This window comes from Eumetopias jubatus, unplaced genomic scaffold (assembly GCF_037043125.1).
Source record: "Eumetopias jubatus isolate StellerSeaLion01/CBP00866 unplaced genomic scaffold, mEumJub1_p1.0 scaffold_10, whole genome shotgun sequence".
NCBI classification, from domain to species: Eukaryota; Metazoa; Chordata; class Mammalia; order Carnivora; family Otariidae; genus Eumetopias; species Eumetopias jubatus.
In genome coordinates this window covers 104,872,576-104,896,124 of record NW_028274816.1, presented here as the reverse complement: position 1 = coordinate 104,896,124, position 23,549 = coordinate 104,872,576, and the positions used below count along the sequence as shown (strand labels likewise).

The 23,549-nt window shown below is 58.3% G+C and overlaps 1 protein-coding gene across 1 annotated transcript in view; it reads left to right on the top strand.

Annotated features, from left to right (window-relative positions):
- The window catches only part of ARHGAP23 (Rho GTPase activating protein 23), a 69,340-nt gene that overhangs the window by 28,071 nt on the left and 17,720 nt on the right, over nucleotides 1-23,549 (top strand). Inside the window, 15 exon segments of the mRNA XM_028089859.2 lie at nucleotides 653-751; nucleotides 954-1,032; nucleotides 1,198-1,252; nucleotides 4,297-4,606; nucleotides 4,609-5,460; nucleotides 7,173-7,328; nucleotides 7,550-7,661; nucleotides 7,829-7,886; nucleotides 9,073-9,216; nucleotides 14,541-14,858; nucleotides 16,202-16,263; nucleotides 16,519-16,649; nucleotides 17,250-17,371; nucleotides 17,757-17,912; nucleotides 21,800-21,878. Coding sequence (XP_027945660.2) covers nucleotides 653-751; nucleotides 954-1,032; nucleotides 1,198-1,252; nucleotides 4,297-4,606; nucleotides 4,609-5,460; nucleotides 7,173-7,328; nucleotides 7,550-7,661; nucleotides 7,829-7,886; nucleotides 9,073-9,216; nucleotides 14,541-14,858; nucleotides 16,202-16,263; nucleotides 16,519-16,649; nucleotides 17,250-17,371; nucleotides 17,757-17,912; nucleotides 21,800-21,878 — 2,733 coding nt within the window.

Below are 23,549 nucleotides of genomic sequence, written 5' to 3'. Positions count from 1 at the left end.
ATGGGCAGCCTTCTTTCTCTGCCACAGGGGCTTCTGCTGGGCAGCCGTCAAGGAGGCCCATGGGGGTGAGGGCAAGAGCCAGCTGACTTAGAACAGGCCATTACTCTGATGGAGACAGTTAGCTGCAGAGGATAATTGTTGGGGTGTAATGTGATGTCACAAGGGGGTGAGTGTCCATCTCGGGATCTGGAGGCCTCTGCTTAGACCCCCCCCCGACTCTGGGGAAGGGTTGGGGGGGAGGTGGGGACATTGAGCGTCTGTGAGCTGCGGGGCCTTTCTGTGGCTCTCCCCAGATCTGTGGGTGCAGACGTTCTGCCCCGCCGGCCGGGGAGCTCCAGGAAGGCAAGGCCCACGTCTGTCCATCCATCTGTATTAGTCTGCTTTCTGGCACAGTGCTGGGGCGTGAGAGGCATTTAAGGAGTGACCCTGTGTGTCCGTGTAGGTTTTCTTCCACATGGGTTTTTGTTCTGCCAGGGGTGTGTCCTCTTGTGCGCCCCCCCCCCATGCATCTGTGTCTCTGTGAACGTTCAGGTCCATATTTATGTCCTTGTGAGTGTGATCCTTCTCTGAGCGTGTGTCCCCTGTGTGTGTAGCTGTGCATGGGTGTGGCCTTCAGCAGCCACCCCCAGCTAACCTGGCTGATGCCCACCAGGACCCTCCCCCCGGCACCACCGCCTGGAGCCCATGGATACCATCTTTGTCAAGAATGTGAAGGATGATGGCCCCGCCCACAGAGCGGGCCTGCGCACAGGTGAGCTGTCCTGGGTACCCAGCTCCTTGTGCTTCCCTGGATCTCTTCTCCTTACCCTCTGGTTAGGATGGGATTCTCAGATCTGGGTGTGGGGGAAGCTCCTGTTCTGGTGCTCTCATCCATACCCGGGACAGGGGTTCTTAGGAAGGGCCTTTGCCACCCCTTGGCCTGCTCACATTGCGACCCTGCCCCTTTTCTCCAGGAGACCGGCTGGTGAAGGTGAATGGGGAGAGCGTCATTGGGAAGACCTACTCCCAGGTCATAGCTCTGATCCAGAATAGGTGAGCGCCCCCTGCCTCCCTTCTCCTGTAATAGCTCCCAGCCCATTCACCGAGTCCCTGCACCCCACCCCCTTGACCCTGGGGGGGTGCCCTGGCGACCAGGATCCCTGTTCTCCCAGACCCTGTTGCCTCAGCCTGGCCTGACCCCCTGCCCTGTCTCTGTAGCGATGATACTCTGGAGCTCTCCATCATGCCCAAGGACGAAGACATCCTCCAGCTGGTGAGTCCTGCCCTGCTGTCTGAGGTGGAGGGCCACTGGGGCCTGGGGGCACGATACATCCCTTCCCCTCGGGCCTCCCTTCTGCATTGGACACTTTGGGAGGCAAACAAGAGTGTCGGGGGCAGCACCAGCCCGGCATTGCCCAATCGGGGCTACCAGGCCCATCCCTGTGCTGAGGCTGGTTGTTGCTTCAATCGGGGCTGCTCTCTGTGCTGGGGGAGGGGGAGGCGGCCTTGGCAGGCAGGATTCCTGCCAGGGTATCTGGAAGGAGGGTGGCCCAGCAGGCCCTGCCAGACTGGCATGTTCTTGTCGGCTCCCAGGAGCCTTTTCTCCACACCCCCTCCCTGCCTGGCCCCGAGTGAGCGTGTCTCCTGTAGATGTGTCCACACACACACACACACACACACACACACTCCACCCCACCTTCGAGTGCTCCCGTTCACACAACACCCCGTGCACCACTCGATATACAAGCAGAATGTGCTAGATACACAGCCACACAACAGAGCCCCATGGCACCTACCTGTCATCCAGCTCACCATACACCGCACGACGTGGTAACACACACGCAGTATCCCAGATACACCGCCCCAGGCCCGTGCGGTGAAACACACAGGCACATCCCCACACATCCTGAAGCCTCCCAGTACACAAACATCAAAACAGCACAACACACCAGTGGGTGTCACAGCACACGTACCCTGACTTCTCATCACCACGTGAACACTCACTGCCGTGACAGAGGCTCGCTGTGGTCACAGCATGTGTGCCCACAGACATCACAGCATGCTGCAGGCCCGGCACCGGCCCAACACCCAAGCTTACACTCTCGGATGCATGGGCCAGGTGCCCCTCCCTCTGTGGGCACATCAGCAACACCCAGAACCTGGCCCTGGGCCGCCACACACAGGGCAGGCACCCAGACTGCACACACAGTACCCTGCCCGACACACTCTGTGCACACATGCACACACACACTTGCACCCTCTCTGTGCACCCCGATCCCAGTCCTGGCCCAGAGCTCAGGCCAGTCCTCTCTGGCCAGTGTCCAGTTTCCTGATCTCATGGGTCTCAGCCAGATGCCAGCTTGCTTGCCCCCAAGGTCACTGCCCCCTGGGGGAAGGCTGAGGGCCAAACCCAGGAGGCCCTGGGAGCCGCCGGGCTGGCTTCTGCCCCGGATGTGCTCGCATAATCACTGTAATCACAGTGCCATGCTTGGCACCATGCCCCTCTGGGAACCTCCACCCTCTGACCTGGATTGTCCCCTTGTCCCTCCTGGGGAGGGGGAGGTAAGGCTGGAGGCCCAGAGAGGTGGATGGGCTCCCCACAAGTCTCAAAGACCCTGCGGGTACACTTCCCCCAGGCTGAGGCGAGGCCAGCAATGAGGGAGTGACAAGGCGGCATCTCGGGCTTCCCAGGATCCCTCCGGCCTTCTCGGAGGACGACGGCAGGGGTGGGGAGAGCAGCAGCCTTGAGCTCTGTTACCCAGAGAGGTCCGAGGTTCGGGTGGGCAGGCAGCCCCAGATGTCAGCATCTGGGGCCCTGCACCGGCCCCCCACCATCCTGGGCCAGCCAGAGGGTGGGGCCCAGGCATTCCTGTGGTTGGGAGCCAAGGCTGGAGGCCAATGGGGCCTCGGCAGCTGCTGACGCCACCGCCGACGCGGCGAGGCCCCTCCACACCCATCTTCCCCTCCCTTCTCCTCCTGAGAGAGAGAGAGAGAGAGAGAGAGAGAGCGCGCGAGCGAGCGCACGCTCGAGAGAGCGCCGGTGGGGGCCGAGGGCAGCCACAGGGAGGGCAGACTGGGGGTGGGGGGGATCGGAGGCTGGGCCAGCACGGTGGTCAGTGGGGATTAGCCCGGAGCTGGGCGAGGGCGGAGGCTGGCCGAGATGCTGCCGCCGCCCTGATGCAGGGAGCCTGGGGAGCTGGCAGGATGGCAGGAGGGAGAGGTATGTGAGTGTCGCCGGCTGGGTGTGTGGGTCCGAAGGGGGCTGAGTGTGTATGTGGGGGGGTGTGGTCTAACTTGTCCTCATCACATGATGTGTGTGCCTGGGACCGGAGGTATAGTTATTTGTGTGTGTCTGTGTCTCATTGTGTTTCGCTCTGTGTGTGTCTTTGGGTGTGTGTTTTCCGGTATCTCCTTGTGGTGTGGCACAGGCACGCTCGCGCGCGCCCATGTACAACTCTGTATGTTTCACCCTCCCAGCCTTTGATACCTCGCCCTGCGATAGGCCCCCTGGCACCCATCAAGGGCCAGGCTAGGCCAGAGCCACAAGGCCGCTGTCCCTGGGGGCTGCCTCCTTTTTTGGCTGGGCCTGGGCACCGGCCCTGTCACTCCTCAGCAATGCAGCGTCAGCCTCAGCTCCCAGTGCCAGATTCCAGGCCTGGGGTGGCAGAAGGTGGCCCAAGGCCCCTCAGGCAGTCTGGCCCCTCCCCCAAGCCTGGCCCGGAGGGAGCAAGAGGTGGGCAAGTTTCTCCTCACGCCAGCTCCCCGTCCAGGGTGATGGAGGGACAGCTGGGTTTTCCCAGCCCCAGCCCAGCCCACCGTGGACACACCCCTTCATCGACTTCCCTCTGTCTCCGGCCACCTTGACTGGTCTCTGGTGGGGTTTCCCAGCTCTGCCAGAGGGGCTGTGGGCACTGTTGGATATAAGGAAGCAGGGAGGCGGCTGAGGCCAGCGTGGGGGGAGGACCAGAGAAAACAGATGTTGGAATGTTTGTGGCTAAAGGCAGTCCTTGTCATAAGTCTTAGAGAAATCCTGGCTATTTCTCCAGTGGGGGGGGGGGGTGGGGAGAGAGAGAGAGAGAGAGAGAGTGTGTGTGTGTGTGTGTGACTCTCAAAGGCCTCTAATTTCTTTGTTCTCTCCCTCCCTTCCCCCCGACTCTCTTTGGAGCATGCCCTCCCTCCCCCACCCACTCAGGGCTCCCCCTGCTTGGTCCTTTCCCTCAGTCCCCTTCTCTGGGGTCCTGATCTCCCAGGGTTGCTGTAGATCTTCCTTGTGGGATTCATCCTGCCCTGCTCACCTGCCTCTGTGTCCCCGGCCAGGCCTACTCCCAGGATGCCTACCTGAAGGGGAACGAGCCGTATTCTGGAGAGGCCCGGAGCATCCCAGAGCCACCCCCAATCTGCTACCCTCGCAAGACTTATGCCCCGCCAGCCCGGGTCTCCACCTGGGCCACTATGGTGCCTGAGCCCCTCTCAGCACTGCCCAGTGACCCCCGGAGTCCTGCCGCCTGGAGTGACCCGGGGCCCCGCGTCCCTTCTGCCGCCCGCACCCATCTGGACAACTCTTCCTTGGGGATGAGCCAGCCCCGCTCCAGCCCTGGTGCCTTCCCCCGCCTCCCCTCGGAGCCCCGGCGCCCCGTGCCTTCCCTGAGCCTGGCGGCCGGGTGCCCCCCAGCAGACTGGAGTGCCAGCAGGCCTTGTCACACTGGCTGTCAAACCAGGTACCCCGCAGGGCGGGGGAGAGACGGTGCCCTGCCATGCCCCCCCGGGCCCGCAGTGCCTCCCAGGACCGGTTGGAAGACGTGACTGCCCACCGCCCATGGCCCTGTTCCACCTCCCAGGGTGCCTTGAGCCAATTGGGTCAGGAAGGCTGGCACCGAGCTCGCTCAGACGACTACTTGAGCCGGGCCACCCGCTCCGCCGAGGCACTGGGGCCAGGAGCACTGGTGTCACCCCGTTTTGAGCGCTGCGGCTGGGCTTCCCAGCGTCCGTCTGCCCGCACCTCTGCCTGCTCCCCCAGGGACCTCCCCGCGCCCCAGGCCCCACCCCCACCTGGTCTCCAAGGCCTGGACGACATTGGGTACATTGGATACCGGAGCTACAGTCCATCATTCCAGCGCCGGACTGGCCTCCTCCACGCACTCTCCTTCCGGGACACACCCTTTGGGGGGCTGCCCACCTTCAACTTGGCTCAGTCCCCGGCATCGTTCCCACCGGAGGCCTCCGAACCGCCCAGGGTTGTCCGCCCAGAACCCAGCACCCGGGCTCTGGAGCCTCCCACTGAGGATCGTCGCGACGAGGTGGTCCTGAGGCAGAAGCCTCCCACGGGCCGCAAGGTCCAGCTGCCCCCTGCAAGACAGATGAACCTTGGGTTTGGAGAAGAGTCCCCAGAGCCAGAGACCAGTGGGCGAGTAGAACGCCTGGGCAGGAAGGTGGCCCCTTTGGCCACTACTGAAGACTCTCTGGCTTCCATCCCCTTCATTGGTGAGTGATGGTACAGGTGGCTGTCTTGGGAGACTTGGTCATCTGTGCCCTGCTGTACCCCACCCACCTGTCACCATGGGTGGAACTCTGTGTTGAGTGCTGATGGGATTAGTCTGTTTCTCTCTGTCCATCCATCCATCCTTCCATCCTTCTGTGCTCTCTTGTATCCTTCTGTCATCCTTTCTTCTGTTCATTTCTCCTCCAGCCATCTTTCCTCCCTCCCTCCCTCCCTCACAGTCTTCCTTCTCTCCCTTTCTATTCAGCTCTGTTTTTACTTCCTTCTGTCTTTCCTTTCTTCTCTCCTTCCCTCCTTCCTTTCATCTGCCCACCCACCCACCCACCCACTTGCCCACCTATTCATCATTTTTCTTCTTTCCTCCTCCCTTTCTTTCTCCTTCTTCCCTTTGTTCATTTATTTCTCCCTTCCATCCCTCCATCCTTTCTTTGTTCTACCCTTCTTTGTTCCTTCCACTCTTCGTTCCCTCCATCCACCCTCCACCCATCCATTCGTCCAGCAAATATTTGTGTCAGGCACTGTGCAAGGCTCCGTGCTCTCCTGGAGTGAGTGGTCCAGCGGCGGGGACAGATGATGGGAAAGAACAACCCCATGGGGTGTGTGTGTGTGTGTGTGTGTGTGTGTGTGTGTGTGTGTGTGATGGGAGTACAGGGAGCTCTCGGAGACAGAGAAGAGTGACATGGCCTAGATTGGGGTGTGGTAGCCAAGGAGAGAATCTTGGAGAAAGGGGATTAGGGCTAAGACTTGAAGGATGAGAAGGAGTTAGCCAGGGGGAGAATGTTGAGGGAGCGAATAGAATATGCCAAGTCCCTGAAGTGAGAGAGGCAGGGTGCCCTTGCAGGTCACCAGAATGGATCCAGAGGGGCCATCAGTCTCTGGGGAATTTGGACTTTACCCTGAGAGCAGAGGGGACACTGAAGGTTTGCTGCCCAGGGAACAGATATTGGGTAAGGGAGAGGCAAGAGAGTGGAGAGGCCAGGTGATTCCCAGGTTTCTGGCCTAGTTAGAGGGTTGTGCCTCGCCTCCATATTGGGAATGAGAGTGGGGCCGGACAAGGTTTAGGGTTTGCTCACTGTATCCATGAGGGTGCAGGATGGGCTGGGTCTAGGGGCTTGAGAGAAAGACCAGAGGCAAGATCATGAGACTGGGAGCCAAGAGCTGAGAGATGGTACCTGGAGCTGAGCATGGTGAGCTCACCCTCTGTGCTGTCATGGGAGTGAGGGAGAAGAGGCCAGACCAGGGAGAGGAGACCCAGCCCTGGCCTCCCCTGGCTGGCCTTTGGTCTGAGTAGGCAGACACAGCCTTATTAAGTTCCTGGTCTGGGGGGAGAGGTGAAGCCTTTATTTTCAAACTACTCCCAGTCTGAGGGAGACACATAGCACTGCCCTCAAGGAGCCCCCAAGTGATGGAGGGAGTCAGTCTTTATCTTTAAGAGACTCCCAGTCTAGGAGCCCAGTCTAGAGAGGGTGGCTCAACCTCATGCCTGGGTCACCTTGGTGTGAAGGGGAGGCAGGGGCTGAGCCTCCATGCTCACAGTCTGGGGGGTGGGGGCCCCTTGGCCATGGGCATATTACCAGCAGGGCCTTGGAGGACTTGAGCCTTGGGGGTGTGGTCTGGGCCTGGAGGTGGGGCTGGGGGTGGGGGCAGGCAGGTTTAGCTTTCGGCCACCTTTATCCACCACCCGCTCTGCTTGCAGATGAACCCACCAGCCCCAGCATTGACCTCCAAGCCAAGCATGTCCCTGCCTCTGCTGTGGTCTCCAGCGCCATGAATTCAGCCCCCATCCTGGGTACCAGCCCATCCTCCCCAACCTTCACCTTTGCCCTCGGCCGCCATTACTCCCAGGACTGCAGTGAGTGCTCCTTGAACCCCAGCCCCATCCTCTCCCTTGCTGCCTGGTCCTCGGGGGTCTCTGCTGGGCCTGCTGCCTGATGTCTGGCCTCTCCCTGCTGGCTTCTGCTACCCCTGCGGCCCCATGTGTAGAGCCACCTCCTGGCCCGGGGAGCCGGCCCCCCCCCCCCGCCCCCGCCACCACCCTGCTGACTCTGTGGCCCAATGTGGGCGGCTTTGCAGGCAGCATCAAGGCTGGCCGCCGTTCCTCCTACCTGCTGGCCATCACCACAGAGCGCTCCAAGTCCTGTGACGACGGGCTCAACACCTTCCGGGAAGAGGGCAGGGCTCTGAGGTGAGGACGGGTTGCAGCCATCACAGCACGGCCACCCCAACTGGGTGTCCTCTACACACCAGGGCAGTGAGCTCCCCCACTCCCTGGAAGGCTCCTGAGCCTTGGGATTTGGGGGGAAATCCTCGCTGTGCTTCCCACATTCCTCACACTCTGTTCTCACTCCCCAGGCGCCTGCCAAACCGAGTACCCAGCCTGCGGATGCTGCGAAGCTTCTTCACTGACGGGGTGAGTGGTGAGTGTGTGTGCGCGTGCGCGCGAGCATCGGGGGCGGGGCTGGAGAGTGACCGGTGCCTCAGCTGTGGAGCCATGACCGGGTGGTCTCCTCCGGCTCCTGTCTCCCCTCCCCCCCATGCCCGATCCCCCTGGCGTTGGCCACGTGGGCTCCGTCATCACTTAAAGACATCTGCACCCTCCCGCCCCAGGCCGTGGCCCTTGCCGGTCCCCCATCCGGAACTCCCCTCCACAGCCACAGGACTCCCTTGGTTACTTTCTTCAGGTTTTCTCGAACTTTTCTGAGATGTTAGCCTTCATCCCTGACATGTCATGTCTCCCTGCGGCACCTAGCTTTTTCTCCTCAGCACTCCTCCTGTGATAGGGTTTATGCATCCGTCTCCTCTCTTGCCCGTGTCCCAGCTAGAATGTAAGCTCCGCAAGGACAGGGATCTCCCGCAGCCAGCCTGCTCCCCGGGGGGTATCCAAAACTGCCCGCGCTGGCTGGCACCGGGCAATATGTGCGTCTTTAGGGGGCGGGGGACACGGGACAGGAGGGGGACACAGGATTCAGAGTGATGGACAGGCCAGGGTTCCCAGGCTCCACACCTGGGCACGCCCTGGGCTCCGTTCTGAGATGGCCTTCACTCTTTGTGATTATGGACACCCTGGAGAAGCCATTTGATTTCAAACCCTCGGTATCTTTGGTTCATTTGACACCTTGAAGACATTGTCACCTGGCTCGCTCCTTATCACTTCCTCTGCTTACTTAACTCTCCCTTGACCTGTCACCTTGTTGACACTATCACTTCCTCTGTTTAACTCCTTGTGGGCTGGACTACCTGCTCCACTAACTCAGCCTCTGTTGATGTTTCTACTTCCTCTGTTTATTTAACTCCAAGTCAACACAATCGCTTCCTCTGTTTCCTTAGTTTCTTCAAGTCTATAAAGTGATGGGAGGTTCCAGATTGGCTTTTCTAGCGTGGTGAGGCATGTGCTTGGCAGGTCATGGCCTTTCCTCCTTTCTGGCTTCCTCAGCACATGCGTCCCATGACCTCAGCGCCGTGGTCCAGAGAGGGCAGGCGGGGCCCGTGAGGCCACACAGCACAGCAGCCTGGGAGGCTGCGCGAGGCCCATGGGGCTCCTGGCATGCTGGCACCATGGGAGCCACCCTAAGTTGCCATCTGTTGTCTCACTGCAGTCCTTGGATAGCTGGGGCACTTCCGAAGATGCGGAGGCTCCCTCTAAGCGCCACTCGACCTCTGACCTCTCGGATGCAACCTTCAGCGATATCAGGAGAGAAGGCTGGTTGTATTATAAGCAGGTCCTCACCAAGAAGGGGAAGGTAAGGTGCTTGCTGGAATGAGGTGGAGGTGGATGGTAGCCGTCTCCGGCAGAACTCTCCAGCTTCTGCACCCACCCCACAGCCTCTGGAGCCAGAGAGAACCAGCCGAGGCTGTAGCGCGAGGGGTGGAGGTTAGATGTCAGGAAGAACTTCCTGGGGGAACCTAAAGAACTCAGGGAAAAGAGGTTAACCAGAGAGATGGGCTCTGTTGTGCCATGGGTCCGGTCAGTGTGCCTGAAATCTGGACGGAACCACCCCACAGTGACCCCAAAGACGGGGGCTCATGGAAAATAAGGGAGCAAGGCCAGGGTGATTCTTTTAGGGGAGCTGAGACCCCAAAAGAAGGCAGAAGTCAGCCTTTTCAGGGTCTTGCAGGACGGAGGAGGAGAGATTTTAGTCTCTATCCCGAGGGCAACTGAAAGCCCTGGGGCCTCTTTCATTCGGGTTCCTGGGGAATGAATTAGAGAGGGGCCGACCTGAGGCAAGAAGACCGATGAAGAGCCACCACAGCGATCCAGGTGAGCGGTGGAAATGGCTGGGCCGTGGGTGACAAACAGGATCCCAGCGTGAGAGGGTGGGGCCCCTGGGTCCACGGAGTAGGAAGGCCTTTCCAGGCTGTGCTGAGGCTGAGGAGGAAGAAGGAGACGCCGCCCAGGCAGAGCTGAGCAGAGTGGTTAGCATAAACCTGGGCTTGGCCCTTGACTGCATCATGCCTTGCTGGGGGAGCTTGGGTGACTCAGCTGTCTATGACTCAGTTTCCTTGTCTGTAAATAGAGCTAACAACAACCCCTAGCACATACACCTGTTGTTGGGGATTAAACGAGTTAACCTGAGCAAAAGCGTACACCCGGCCTGGCCCAGGGAGCTCTTCTTCTGCTATGATTCGAATTTTCCGCCCTGCCTTCTAGGGGTCTTGTACCTGGGGAGAGAACATAAGCTTTGAAGTCAGACAGACATGGAGTTCCTGCCCGGCCACTCATGGCCAGCGTAAGGCTTTGGGCAGCCTCCTCCCACTCTGTGCCACACTTTTCTGATCTGTAAGATGGGGACAGGGTTATCCTGCACCCTGGTGTGAGGTGAAGTGAGCTGGGTAGGCCAGGCGGGGGTGGGCATTCAGCCGTGCCCTCGTCCAGTCCATGGTAATGACCGAGTGCCTGCCGTGCTCCCGGTTCGTGGTCGAGGTTCTGGGTATTTTGTGGAGAGGGAGCCAGGCCAGTCCTGCCCTGCTGGGGCTCAGGACGAGCCGAGAAAGCACATGGTGCATAATAGTTGCCAGGGCGTGACTGTCACAGGGGAGGAGCGGAGCGGCATGCGGTAGGTGACCCCAATCTCGGCAGGGTGCAGGAAGGTGTCCAGGAGGCTGTGACATGAAGGGTGTGTGAGAATCCACAGCAGGGAGTGAGGCGAGTGCTCTGACAGCAGAGACGCCCTCCTGGATGGTCTGGGGGGTACGGAGGGCGTGCTGGGTGGCTTCAAGCCAGGCTGAGAGGGAGAAGCCGAGGTGAGGAGTCTGGCGCTGGCTCGCGGGGCCTCATCCCCCATGGCAAGCCTTTGCAGGGGTTCCGATAGGGGTGGGAGGTGTGTAAGCCTAGGAGGCAAGGGTCTGTGATAGGAGAAGACAAGGGCATTGCTGTTGTCCAGGTGAGCGAGGGTGGGGGCCCTGACCGAGGTCCTGGCATGGGGCCAACGGGAAGGGACAATTTGGAGAGATCAAGGGAGGGATGGCCTGGGCTTGCTGACGGCTGGGAGGTGAGAGAGGACGGAGGAGGCAGATGATGGCTATGGGGGTGAGGGGGCCTTCCCCTTAACCACAAGGCACTGGAGGGGCAAGTTTGGTGAGAGGAAGCCAAGGGTTCCTTTGGCGACTTGTAGAGTCCAAGGGCCCTGGGACATGGAGGTGTCCTGGGGAGAGAGGCTCCGGGGGCATGGCACTTGGGAAGGAGTCCATCAAGGTGTGCACAGGCACGTCAGGGAGCATGGAGGGAGAAGGCGAGAGACTGGCTGTACCTTGAGAGGACATGGGGAATGCAGACCAAGGAGGAAAGCCAGCAAGATGGCAAGAGGGCTTGCCTAGGAGGGCCAGCGGGGGCCAGCTGTGTGGGCTGAGGAAGGGGAGCCGGGGTGGCAAACCCTTCCAGCCCAAAGTTGGAGCCCCTCTGAGGAACTGGGGAGGACAGCTGACTCCTGCCTGCCAGGTAGCCTGGCCCCCAGCTCTGGATGGCCCCCGGCAGCCCCACCACAGCGTCTCCCGGGCAGGGAGGGGAGCTGGCCTCTTCCTGCTCACTGACCAGTTCTGGAGGACAGGACCTTCCACTCCAGACTCAGCCAGGACCCGATTTCACTTGTCCCCTCGGTGCTGTGGCCTGGGAGTTAGGAGAGGTGTCCTCAAGTCAGCTTCAAGCCCTTAGTCTGTCTGGAGAACTGATTGCCAGCCACATGTTGTCTGCTCCAGCAAGTCTAGCCTCTCCTGGGTGACCCCCACCCACTCCCCAGCCTCTTTCAGAGGCCATTTGCTGTCGGGCGGGGGGGGAGGGGAGGGGCAGGTGTGACAGGTCCCCGCGGTCACAGACCTAGAATTTGAGCTGGATGTAACCTTGGAGACCAGCTAGTACCCTTTTCGTTTTGCCAGTAAGGAACACTGATGCCAAGGGAGGGGGCTTGACTTGTCCAAGGTCACCTAGCTGGTTTGGTCTCCAAGGGGCCCCTTGCCACCACTTCACTCTGATATAAAAAAAATCCCCTGGAGGGCCATGCTGTCTCCTGCTCCGACGATCCTGTCTGGTCCAGCAGGTCTGTGGTGGTGGGCAGGGCTCATGGCCCCATGTAGCTGTGTTACCTGCCAGCCGTGGAAACTCCTCACCTGGTTTGTTCAGAGGGCAGAGGCCCATGGTGGGTGAGGAGTAGTAGGTAGGCCACCAGCCCAAGGAAGGGAGCCCTCGGTCTGATGGGGGAGATGGAGCCCCTGCCTTCAGTGTGCTCCAGGGATGATTAATTCATTTACTCAGTGAATATTGATGAGCACTTACCCTGCGCCCGTGGACGCTCTAGGCTCTTGGATGTGGACATGAGAGGAGAGACAAGCTCCCTGCCCCCAGGAGCTTACCGTTTCCTGGAGAGATCCACAACCAGCACAACTGGAGGTTGCAGTAAGCACTCAGGGAAAATGAACTGGGTGATGTGATTGCCTTGAAGTTTGGAGGTAAGGTAGCAGGGAGCTGCCTTTAGAAAAAAAGGGTCGGAGAAGGCCTCACTGAGGAGGTGATATTCGTGACATTTGAGCTCAGACCTAAAGGGCAAGAAGGAGGCCACATGGAGAAGCCAGAGAAGGGGCTCCTGGCAGAAGGAACAGCAAGAGCAAAGGCCCCAGGAAAGGAAAGCGTTGGCTTGTTCACTAGAGAAGGCCTCTGTGTCTTGACACAGTGAGAAAGATGTTGGTGGAGAAGTTGAGTTTGGAGAGGGAGGGACACACCACAAAGTTCTTAGATTTGATTCCAGTGGTGGCAGGAACTCACGAGAGGGTGCTAAGCAGGGGAGAGACATGATCTCATTTACATTTCAAAATGGTGACTGCAGGGGCGCCTGGGTGGCTCAGTTGGTTAAGTGTCTGCCTTCGGCTCAGGTCATGATCTCGGGGTGCTGGGATGGGGCCCCTCATCAGGCTCCCTGCTCAGCTGGGAGTCTGCTTCTCCCTCTGACCCTCCCTGCTCTTGTGTTCTCTCACTCTCTCTCCCCCTCTCTCAAATAAATAAATAAAATCTTAAAAAAGAAAAAAAATGAGGGCTGCAGGGGTGCTGTCTGGCTCAGTCGGTAGAGGATGCAGCTCTTGGTCTCAGTGTCATCAGTTTGAGCCCCACGTTGGGTGTAATTACTTAAAAAACATGGTGGCCAAAGCTGCTGGGTGGAGAGTGGATTACAGGAGGCGAGGGTGGGGACTGGGAAGGTTTGTGTAGTTGTCCAGGTAAGAGGTGTTGGTGGTGTGGACAAGGTGCTAGGTAGCAGGAAAGATGGAGACAGGTGGTATTTTGGAAGCAGAACAGCTGTGACATTCTGATGGGTTGGATGTCAAGGGTGAGGGAAAGGGAGGGGTCAGGGCAACTCTCAGGTTTCTGGGCATCTGGGTGGATTTACTGAGCTGGAGAAGTTGAGCGGGGGCTGCTGTGGAGAATAAGTCTGATGACAAAAATCAAGTGCCCCATGGGGAGCAGGTAGTGTGCAGAGTGCCTACGGGACATGCAAGTGGGGACACTGAGCCAGGGGTGGGAGGTGCAGGACTGTGACTGGGGGGGTAGGGGGGGATGCCAGACCAGGGATACATTTGGGAATCACTGTCAGCAGATGGGATTTAAAGCCACAGGCATGGATGACATCACGGGAGAGGCATGCAGGGAAAGGGGAGCCCAGGACAAAGTTCTGGAGTTCCCCCCTCCTTTAGGGCAGGGTCTTAACCTCAGCTCTAGTGACATGTGGGGCCAGATGATTCTTTGTGGTGGGGGGCTGTCTTGGCCATCAGGGGATGGCTGTCTTGGACATCGGGGGATGTTTAGCAACATCCTTGGCCTCTCCCCTCTAGATGCCATAGTACATCCCCAGGTGTGACAACTGAAAATGTCTCCAGACAAATGTCCCCCTGGGCACCATTCGCCCCCGGTTGAGAACCACTGGTGAGAGGATGTTGTGGGGAAGGAAACCAGTGGAGGAGACCGAGAAGGAGCCAGTGGAATTAGGAGGAAAAACAGGGACCCTGGGGTGCCAAGAGAGGGTTTAGAGAAGGAAGGAGCGGCAGGCTGGGCCACATGCCTCAGAGAGGTTGAGGAAAGGGCCGGGAAGGACGGAGAAGCTGCCCCCTGCTTTGGCAACATGGGGGGCCTGCGCCCCCAGGATGCTGGGTAGAGCCTTGAGCGAGAGGCCAAAGAGCAGGGAGAGCAGGTGCAGTGGACGATTCTTGACCAGTTTTGCTGTGCAGGGGGCAGTGTGTGGACTAGGAGTGGTTTTACAAGGATTTTATGTAAGGTGGGCCATGCTGCGGGGGCAGCTGCTTCTGTGGGGCGTGGCGGATCCAGATGCCCTTGATGCCGGGATTGAAAGGTGCTAGTATTGAAAGGAAGATTAGGGACCCTGGGGGGTGGGGACACAGAACGATGGGTGGGGGCGTTCAGGCGGCGGAGCGGCTGGTCAGGAGGTGGGGCGGGGTCCCCACCGCTGTGGCCGCCCGCAGCTCTCCTAGGCCCCCCACCCTCCCGTGGGCTGTGGGGGCGGGGAGGGCAGGCCTGGCCTCTTACGCCCTCCCCCCTCCCGTCTCTCCCCCTCCCCGTGTCTCCCTGCAGAAAGCGGGCGGCGGCCTGCGCCAGTGGAAGCGGGTGTACGCCGCGCTGCGGGCGCGCTCGCTCTCGCTGAGCAAGGAGCGGCGGGAGCCCGGGCCGGCGGCGGCGGGGGCGGCGGCGGCCGTCGCAGGTGAGGACGAGGCGGCGCCCGTCTGCATCGGCTCCTGCCTGGTGGACATCTCCTACAGCGAGACCAAGAGGAGGCACGTGTTCCGGCTGACCACCGCTGACTTCTGTGAATATCTCTTTCAGGCTGAGGACCGGGATGACATGCTGGGCTGGATCAGAGCGATCCGAGAGAACAGCAGGGCCGAGGGCGAGGTGAGGGCCCGGCCGCCCACCCGGGGCCTGGGGTGACAGGGAAGGGGGTGGGGGAGCCCCAGGGCCCCCCCTCACCCACCGTGGGCCTCATCAACCTCACTGAGCCTCAGTCCCTTCCTATGTAAAGTGGGCTAACCGGAGCACACCTTGAGTTCCACCCACCTGGGCTTTGGTGTGAAGAGAACACGCAGACAGTGGCTCCCAGAGCCCCTGGCATCCTCTGTGTTCCCTGGCTGGCAGTAACTCTAATAACTGGAGGAATGACACTAATGATTATTATTATCATTATTAATTATTATTATTACTGCCTTGGGCGGGCTCTGGCACAGAGAGGTCAGCTCCAGGCCAACCTCAGGTTGGGGTTCAGGAAGCAGGGGTTTCTTCTGGAGGGTGTTACAGAAGGAGGTGCCCTGGGGCCAGAACCGTGGCTGGCACTGCTGACAGGGCTGGCCTGTCAGCGGGGCACGAACACATTGACCTTGGGAAGAGGCCAAGAGGATTGGCCTTTGGCAGCAGGCTGCACTGGTTGAGCCAGAGGCTTTGGCAGGAATTTCAGGGTAATTTTTAAATGGCGCCCCCTCTTGGGCAGCTGCACCTGCATACCAGGAGCCTGGGCTGGGGTGTCCGCCACCCCTCTCCCCCTTGGCCAGGTGCCTGCGCAATGGTGCCTCGGCACACCTGCACAGATTTCACGTGGGGGGTCCTGGGCTCAGGGGCTGGTCTCTGCCTGAGGATGGTGGGCCTGGGCCCCCGTCCACGTGTGCACCTGCTCGGGCCATGGGGAGAGGGGCCCTAGTACAGAGCCCCTGGGCCACAGACCCCCTCACTGAGGGGAGACCCATCCTCTTGCTGAACCAGGCTCTGCTCTCCTCAGAACATTGTCTTTCCTTCTCTGGGGAGGAAAGTACCTGGAATCTGTGGCCCCTGCTCTGGGGGGCCTGGCTGGGCTGTCCCCAGCAGGGCATAGTCAGGGGGGGACCCAAGTGACCCTCGTTATTGCAGTAGCTGCCCGTCATGGGGCACCTCCTCTGTGTCTTGCCAGGAATCCGATCAGTGCTACATGCGTAATTCTGCACCCCAACCCCGAGGTTGCCATTTTATCTCCTTTGCTACTATGGAAGAGACTGAGGCTCAGAGAGGCCAGTGGGTTACTCTAGGTCGCACAGCTGGTGAGGGGGCGCTCAGGAGTCCAGCCCCAGTTTTTCTCGCTCCAGGGTGTGAGCCCTCCAGCTGACAGTTGGAGGAGAGAGGGGAGGCAAAGCAGAGGCTGGGGCCAGGGATGAGACCTGAGTTGGCTGGCTGTGGGCACTGATAGGGTCTGTTTTTTCTTTCCTCTCCTCCAGGACCCCGGCTGTGCCAACCAAGCTCTGATCAGCAAGAAGCTTAATGATTATCGCAAAGTAAGGTGAGGCCCACCTCTCCTAAACAGTCCTGGCCAGGGGCTAGGGGCACTCCAGACAGAGGCCATCCTTCTGGCCCACCTCTAGGCCTGAGGGCAGCCCCTGAGTCACCCTCTGCTGGGGGCAGGCAGGATGGCAGGGGCATCGAACCCATTGCTTCAGGGATGGAGAGGGAGGTCCAGAGTGGTAGGAGGCTAGGGCAGGTGGCATGTTGGGTCACCCCAGATGAAGACTTCTCCTCTCCCCCTTTTCCTACACAGCCATAGCTCTGGGCCCAAAGCTGATTCCTCCCCCAAAATCTCTCGTGGCCTGGGGGGCCTCAAGTCTGAGTTCCTCAAACAGAGTACTGCACGTGGCCTCAGGACTCAGGACCAGCCCGCAGGGAGCAAGGGTAGGAAGGTGGCTGCTAAGGGGGTAATGTGTGTGTGTGTGCGCGTGTGCATTTGGGACGGTGGGAGTCAGCCCTGTGGGTCTGCATGGGAGCCGAGGGCATGTGTGTGTGTGGGGGGGTGGGGGGGTGCCTGTGAGGGTCTGGGGGCTCTCAGAGTCTCAGGGATGGAAGGGCCCGGAACCTGATTTCCCTCCATGACATCCCAGCTGGGTAGCCCCCTAGTCTCTGCTTGTATCTCTTCAGGAGCGGGACGCTCATCCTCTCTGGAGGCAGCCTTTTCCATCTTTATACACTTTGGGCTATTAGAAAGTTCTTTCTTTGGTTGCAGAATCTAGGGCTCCCACCTTGTTGTTTTAGCCCTTGAGACCACATAGAAGTCCTTACGTTCCTCTGAGGCCTGTGTCCCCAGGAGCACACACCCTCATGTCTTAGATCTTCCCACAGGATACAATTTTCCATCAGCCCTCTGCATTCGAGTAGCTTCTCTGATGGAGTCCCCATATGTCCAAACATGGGCGAGTGTGTGTGGCCAAGTGTGGTTGCTGCCCCTCCCCAGGCCTCCCGGCTCACCCTGGCTTTGTCTGCCTTCCCCCACCCCAGATGACAGTGCTTCCCCTCCCAAAACCCCCTGGGGCATCAACATCATCAAGAAGAACAAGAAGGCAGCCCCTAGGGCTTTTGGGGTCCGGCTGGAGGAGTGCCAGCCGGCCATAGAGAACCAGGTGAGTTGCGCTATACTCTGGACCGCACGGGGAATGGGGGAGCCCAAGGCACAGAAGGCCAGATCTGAGGGACTCTGGAACCAGCGCTCCATCTCATCTTGCAGACGCAGCGGTTGGAGGGGTGGGGGAGCACCCAGGGAGGAAACAGCAGAGCTGAGGCAGAGCCCAGAATCGCTGGCCTGCAGCTGGGCGAGGCTCTGGTGTTCTGTCTAGCCCCCAGACTGGAGGCTGTCCCCGCATGGGGCTCGCAGCAGCTCTGGGCTTGTGCGGCTCCAGTCTTGGTCTTCCGGCCTCTTCTGGCCCACTGCGGGGCGGGGGGGGGGGGGGGGGGGCGGATTTCCTGCCCTTCGCCTTTCTAACGTGCCTGCCCTGCCTGTGTCCCCAGCGGGTCCCCCTGATTGTGGCTGCGTGCTGTCGCATTGTGGAGGCACGGGGGCTGGAATCCACGGGCATTTACCGAGTGCCGGGCAACAATGCGGTGGTGTCCAGCCTGCAGGAGCAGCTCAACCGTGGGCCCGGTGACATCAACCTGCAGGATGAGGTGGGCGCGGCGGGGGAGGGGCGGGGGAGCAAGGTGTTGTGTGTGTGTCTCTTGTGGTCATCAGACCCTTCGATGTGCCTGGCAGTGGGCCAGGGCGCCGAGATGGGCGAGGCAGACCTGCCCTGGCAAGCCGGATAGAGACACGCTCCTGGCCGGGCACCCCTGAGGCCAAGGCTCACAGATGATAGTTTCTGGGGCCTTGAGGACGAACAGCGTTCACTAAGTGCCGGTGAAAGCCGTGTAGGGACATCCCAGGCTGAGGGAATGGCTGGGGCAAATGCGCGGGTCTGAAGGGTCGCCAGCAGCCAGCTCACCTCTAAAGGGCCAGGTGGCAAATGCCTTAGGCTTTGGTCACCACGCGGTCTCTTCCTCCTCTTCCTCCTCCTCCTCAGCCCTTTATTTATTTTTTTTAAAGATTTTATTTATTTATTTGAGAGAGAATGAGAGAGAGAGAGAGAGAGAGAGCACATGAGAGGAGGGAGGGTCAGAGGGAGAAGCAGACTCCCTGCTGAGCAGGGAGCCTGATGTGGGACTCGATCCCGGGACTCCAGGATCATGACCTGAGCCGAAGGGAGTCGCCCAACCAACTGAGCCACCCAGGCGCCCCTCCTCAGCCTTTTAAACACATAAAACCCTTCTTAGCTCCAGGGCCGTACGAAACCAGGCCGCTGGCTGGACTTGAGCTCCGGGCTGTGGTTTGCGGACCCCCTGGCTTAGAGGGGGGCGTGGGGCATTTTGTGGGGCAGCCAGCACTTTGCGTGGTTGCAGCCGGGGTCAGGAGGGGCTGGTCGGGTGAGACAAAGCCGGCTGGGGAAGGAATCTGACAGCCACACTTCAGAGCTCGCAGCAGGTTATATGTCAGTTATAGCTCCGTGAAGCTGGAAAAAAGCCAAAAACGTATTTCAGTGTGAAAAAGAAAAAATAACAGACGTATATGCAGCAGGGCCAGTGTTTCTCAAACTGTGTTCCCCAGAGGAGCTGTGGGAGGCCGGGAACAGGTCAGGAGCCCCCATCCTTGCTTGAACTAGACTAATCTGCTTTGTTCTGTTTTTTTTTTTTTTAATGTCATATTTTCATATTGGGTTTTCATGTTTGACCAAAGGGGCTCTGCTGAGAAAGATATTTTGGAAAACCGCAGATCTGGGCAATGAAGTCCCATGAGTCCCATATTGTGAAGCTTTATGTGATACATGACAGTCTTCCTGCCTCTAGGGAGGAAATGGGGAGAGATGACATGCAGGCTAGTAGCCAAGAGAAAAGGCTGATCTCTCACCAGGGACCAGATTGTGTGATGAGGAAGGAGAAGATGTTGAGGGCTGGAGCAGGTGGGAAACTTGAGTGTTGGAATCTTTGAAGGATGAATGGGAGGGGGCAGGTGGACAAGAAGGCAGTCCCGGCTGGGAATGATGGCATTTTCCAAAATCCCAGAGGAGGGTCTGAGTGTCGGGAGAGAACAGACCCACCTCCTGCCTTCTTCCTGGGCTTGGCGGTGGGGAGGGTGAGGCCCAGGGCAGGAGGCAGAGGGCTTTTGATGGCTCCACTGAAGCCTTTGACCTTGATCCAGGAGACAGTAGGGAGCCTTCCCTTGTTCTTCAGCTGGGGCGGCATAAATGAGAGTGGGGTCTGCTCTAGCTTATGCCTGATGGATATGAAGGAGGGGGGCCCAGAGCGGGCATCTATGGGAGAATTGCTGATATGTGGAAAGTGCGAGGGGCCAGGAGGACATGGTGGTCCCAGGGGAATAAGGCAGAGAGGAGCCGCTCTAGGAGTTGGCCACATGAGAGGGAGGAAGGGGGGGCAGGGAAGAGCCCACATTTGAGCTGGGGGCTGATGGTGTGTCTCTGGCAGAAACTGGGGAGTAGGGCCGGAGAGGGAGGTTGTATCAGGTAGGGGCCCCGCTGGATTTGGGGTGATGGCACCATTGGCACTGCCCAAGAGTTGACTGGAGGATGGGTGTGGTCATGCTGGGGCAGAGTGGGACGATGGAGGGAGCTGCTAGACGGGCAGAGGGTGGGCAGCAGGAGTGAAAGGCCAGGCTCCGCATGGGACAGAGGAGAGGGTACAGGTAAGGCTGGGGATGAGGGACAGATACGTGCACATGGGAGTGGTCCAGAAGCCTTGGGTTTGGCAGCTGGGAGATGAGAAGAGCCCACGCCTCGGGCCAGGAAGTGATGGGGCAGGTGGGCAGGAGCTGCAGTGGGAAGCGGTGGGTATGCTCTGAAGCACATTTGCTGGGCCTCAGCCAGGAAAGAAGCATGGCCAGAGCTGGGGGGCAGCTGGCCCAAGTCAGGGCCCAGAATGTGGGCATGCCGAATGTGTTGGGTGTGTGGTTTTGTCTCAGACATCACTCCTGTCCTTTGTCATGGGAACTGCTGGAAGTTAAATTTTTTTTTTTAATTTTTTAAAAAAGATTGGATTTATTTATTTATTTGCGAGAGAGAAAGCATGATCAGGGGGGAGGGGCAGAGGGAGAAACAGACTCCCCCGCTGATCAGGGAGCCTGATGCTCAGGACCCTGGGATCATGACCTGAGCTGAAGGCAAAGGCTTAACCAACTGAGCCACTCAGTTAAGTATTGTGGGCAGGGTGACTGTAACTTCTTCTGAGCCTGAGGGGAGGGTACTGTTTGTGGGATGGTGTGGCATTAAGCTGTGGACCCACTGTACAGAGCCTGTATGTTGTGGAGCTGTATGTCTTTGTGGAGAGCCTTACCTTGTGTTCTGGGCCTGAGTTACTCAGCCGTTCCTGTCAAGGCTGTTACCCTTGACTTTGTGCAGGGTGGTGGTGCCCCCTGGTGGTCAGAGGGGGCAACGCCCCGGCCATGCCTCATTCGTTCTTGCGTTCAACAACCCATTTATTTAGAACAGGGTTTCTCAATCTTGACACTTGGGACAGAATAGTTCTTGGTCATGGGAAGTTGTCCTGTGCATCACAGAAAGTTTAACGGCATCCCCGGACTCTACCCGTTGGATGCCAGTGGCACCCCCCCGCAGTTGAGGAAACCAAAGTGGTTCTAGAATATCACCAAATGTCCCTGGGGAGGGGGGGGGTGATTCTGCTCCTGGGGAGAACTACTGATTTAGACCATTGAAGTGCCACGCTAACTGAGCTCACCAGGTGGTAGGAGCACAGTGGGGGACGGGGCAGACAGGATCCCTGCTCCTCAGGGAGCTGCAGTCCCGCCAGACAGATAGGCAGGGACAAGGAGACAAATGTATACCAACAGTGACAAAGTATGGCAAGTGCCATGAAGGAAACAAAGTCAGGGCTGCTGCACAGGGCGGTGGCGGCGGTGGCTGTGTTAGCTGGGACTGTCAGGGAAGGCCTCCTGGAAGCGGTGCCATTTGGGCAGGGTGAGGAGCCAGGCCTGTGAAGGCGGTGGAGGAAAGTTGTAGTGGAGGGAATCGGCAAGTGCAAAAAGCCTGAGACAGGAGGGTGCTAGGCGTGAGCGACTGCTGTGTCATGCATAAGGAGAGGGGGGTGTCCAAGGATGACTCTCTGCTAAGTGGGGAGCCCTGGGAGGCAGAAGGGGGCGCTGTAAGGCCCAAAGAGGTCCAATCACCAAGGAGGTTTTGCTCACTTCTGTCCCACAGTGCTGGCACTAAAGAAGGTAGCTGGTACTTTCTGGGGGTAGGCAAATGTCGGAGCCCCCTGGGCTTGCTGGAGCAGGGAGGGGTTGGGCCAGTTGGTCAAGGGGCCAGGACCCAGCTGGGGACTGTTCTGCCACCACCACCCTGATGAGTCTTCTTAGCCCAGAGACCCCTGGTCTGGGTGGAGCTGTGAGTGTACCCCAGAGAGGGCCTGGGCTGGGCTGGGCTGGACTAGCATGGAGGTGTGGGTGCCCCGCTGGACCTGCCTGGGGCCTGATGTCCTCGCCTTCTCCCCAGCGCTGGCAAGACCTCAATGTGATCAGCAGCCTGCTCAAGTCCTTCTTCCGAAAGCTGCCTGAGCCGCTTTTCACCGATGGTGAGTAGCAGGTGGCAGTGGGAATGGGAGGAGGAGGGACGCCTGTCTATGCTGCAGTCCGATCGTTTTTTAAATTGGGTTTGTTGGCTTTACTCTTTGGGGTTTTGTTTTAATGCAAGAGAAACGTGTGCTTGTCACATAGTATAGATACAAGTAAAGAAAGCTCAGAGGTCCCTGTCCCCAGAGGTTATCCTAGCACTTCCTGAGCACTGGCTCTGTGCCAAGCACTGCTCCCTCCAACAACCCCACGAGGTCCTGTATCTCCACTGCACAGACGAGGAAACGAAGGTGAAGTGATTTGCCCAAGGTGACCCAGGTTGTAAGTGTCGGAGCCAGCATTCGGCCCTGGCAGCTGGCTCCAGAACCCAGCTAATCACTCCCCTATGGATGGATATTTAGGCTGTGTTCGATTTTTGCTCTTACAAAAATGGTTGCAACGACTTTCCCTAATGTGTCCCTGCATGCCTGGATCACGTGTCCTCGAGGTAGATTCCTAGATGTAGCATTTCTAGGTCAAAGTCCTGGTCGCCATTTTTGGAAGCTAATGTCCAGTTGCCCTCTGAGTAGAAGGCCCTACTTCACACTCTGGCCAACAGCATAGGAGGGAATTTGCTTCCGCGCACCCCCATCAACCCTGGATGTCATCAATACTTTACATTTTTGTTAATTGGAAGAGAAATGTCATCTCATTACTGTTTTCATTTTTGTTTCTTTCGTTACTAGGGAAATTCACTATCTTTTCATTAATTTATTGGCCTTTTCTGTTTCCTCTCATTTCCTGTTCGACTGTGTACCCATTTTCCTATTGGGTTGTCTTTTTTTGGTATTGATTTGTAGGACACAAGCTCTTATGTAGTATAGGTATTAACCCTTTGTTAATTTTGGCAGTAGTTTGCTCCTGCTCTGTCATTTGCCTATTAACTTTGCATTGTAAGGAATTGGAAACAATTATTTTAAGTGTAGTCAAAGCTGTTGGTCTTTAATGGATTCTGCATCTCACGTTTAGAAAGGCCTCATGATTGTGAAGATATTTTCTTGTTTTTCCCAATATTTTAATGACTTTTACTTTTGGCTCTGTAATGCAATTAAATTTGCTTGCATATTGTGTGAGCTGGAAATGGATTTTTGTTCCTCCAACAAGATAGCTAGTTGTCCCAGGGACATTTATTGACACCTGCATTCTTCCCCGCTGATTTCAAATACTGCTTTTGTCACATAGTAAACATCCATGTGGCCTCTTCCGCTCCTTTCTGTGTCCTCATCTTGGTCCACTGTCCCTGTGGTCCCTGTGAGTCCCACACTGCTGTGGCGGTGCTATGGTTTTAGTCCGTTTCAGTATCTGAGAGGGCACATCCTCCCTCGTCATTCTTCCTTTACAAAATAGCCTCAGCTGTCCTTATGCATTTATTCATCAGATGAATTTTAGAATGAACTTACCGTGTTCCATTTTTTTAAAGTTCCCCTTGGGCTTCTTCTGAAGGGAGTTGGGGGCATCTTGACCCAAGTGGGGTGGGCATCTGGAGGCTGAAAGGCCCCTCCCTCTTTCTAGGTAACCTTCTCTTCTGACCTTGTGATGTCCTTGTCCCAGATGCTGGGGCAAGAGCCCCTCTTCCAGTATCAACATGCAGCTCGGGTCTTATTTCTTCCCAAGCAAACACACCTGGGCTATCC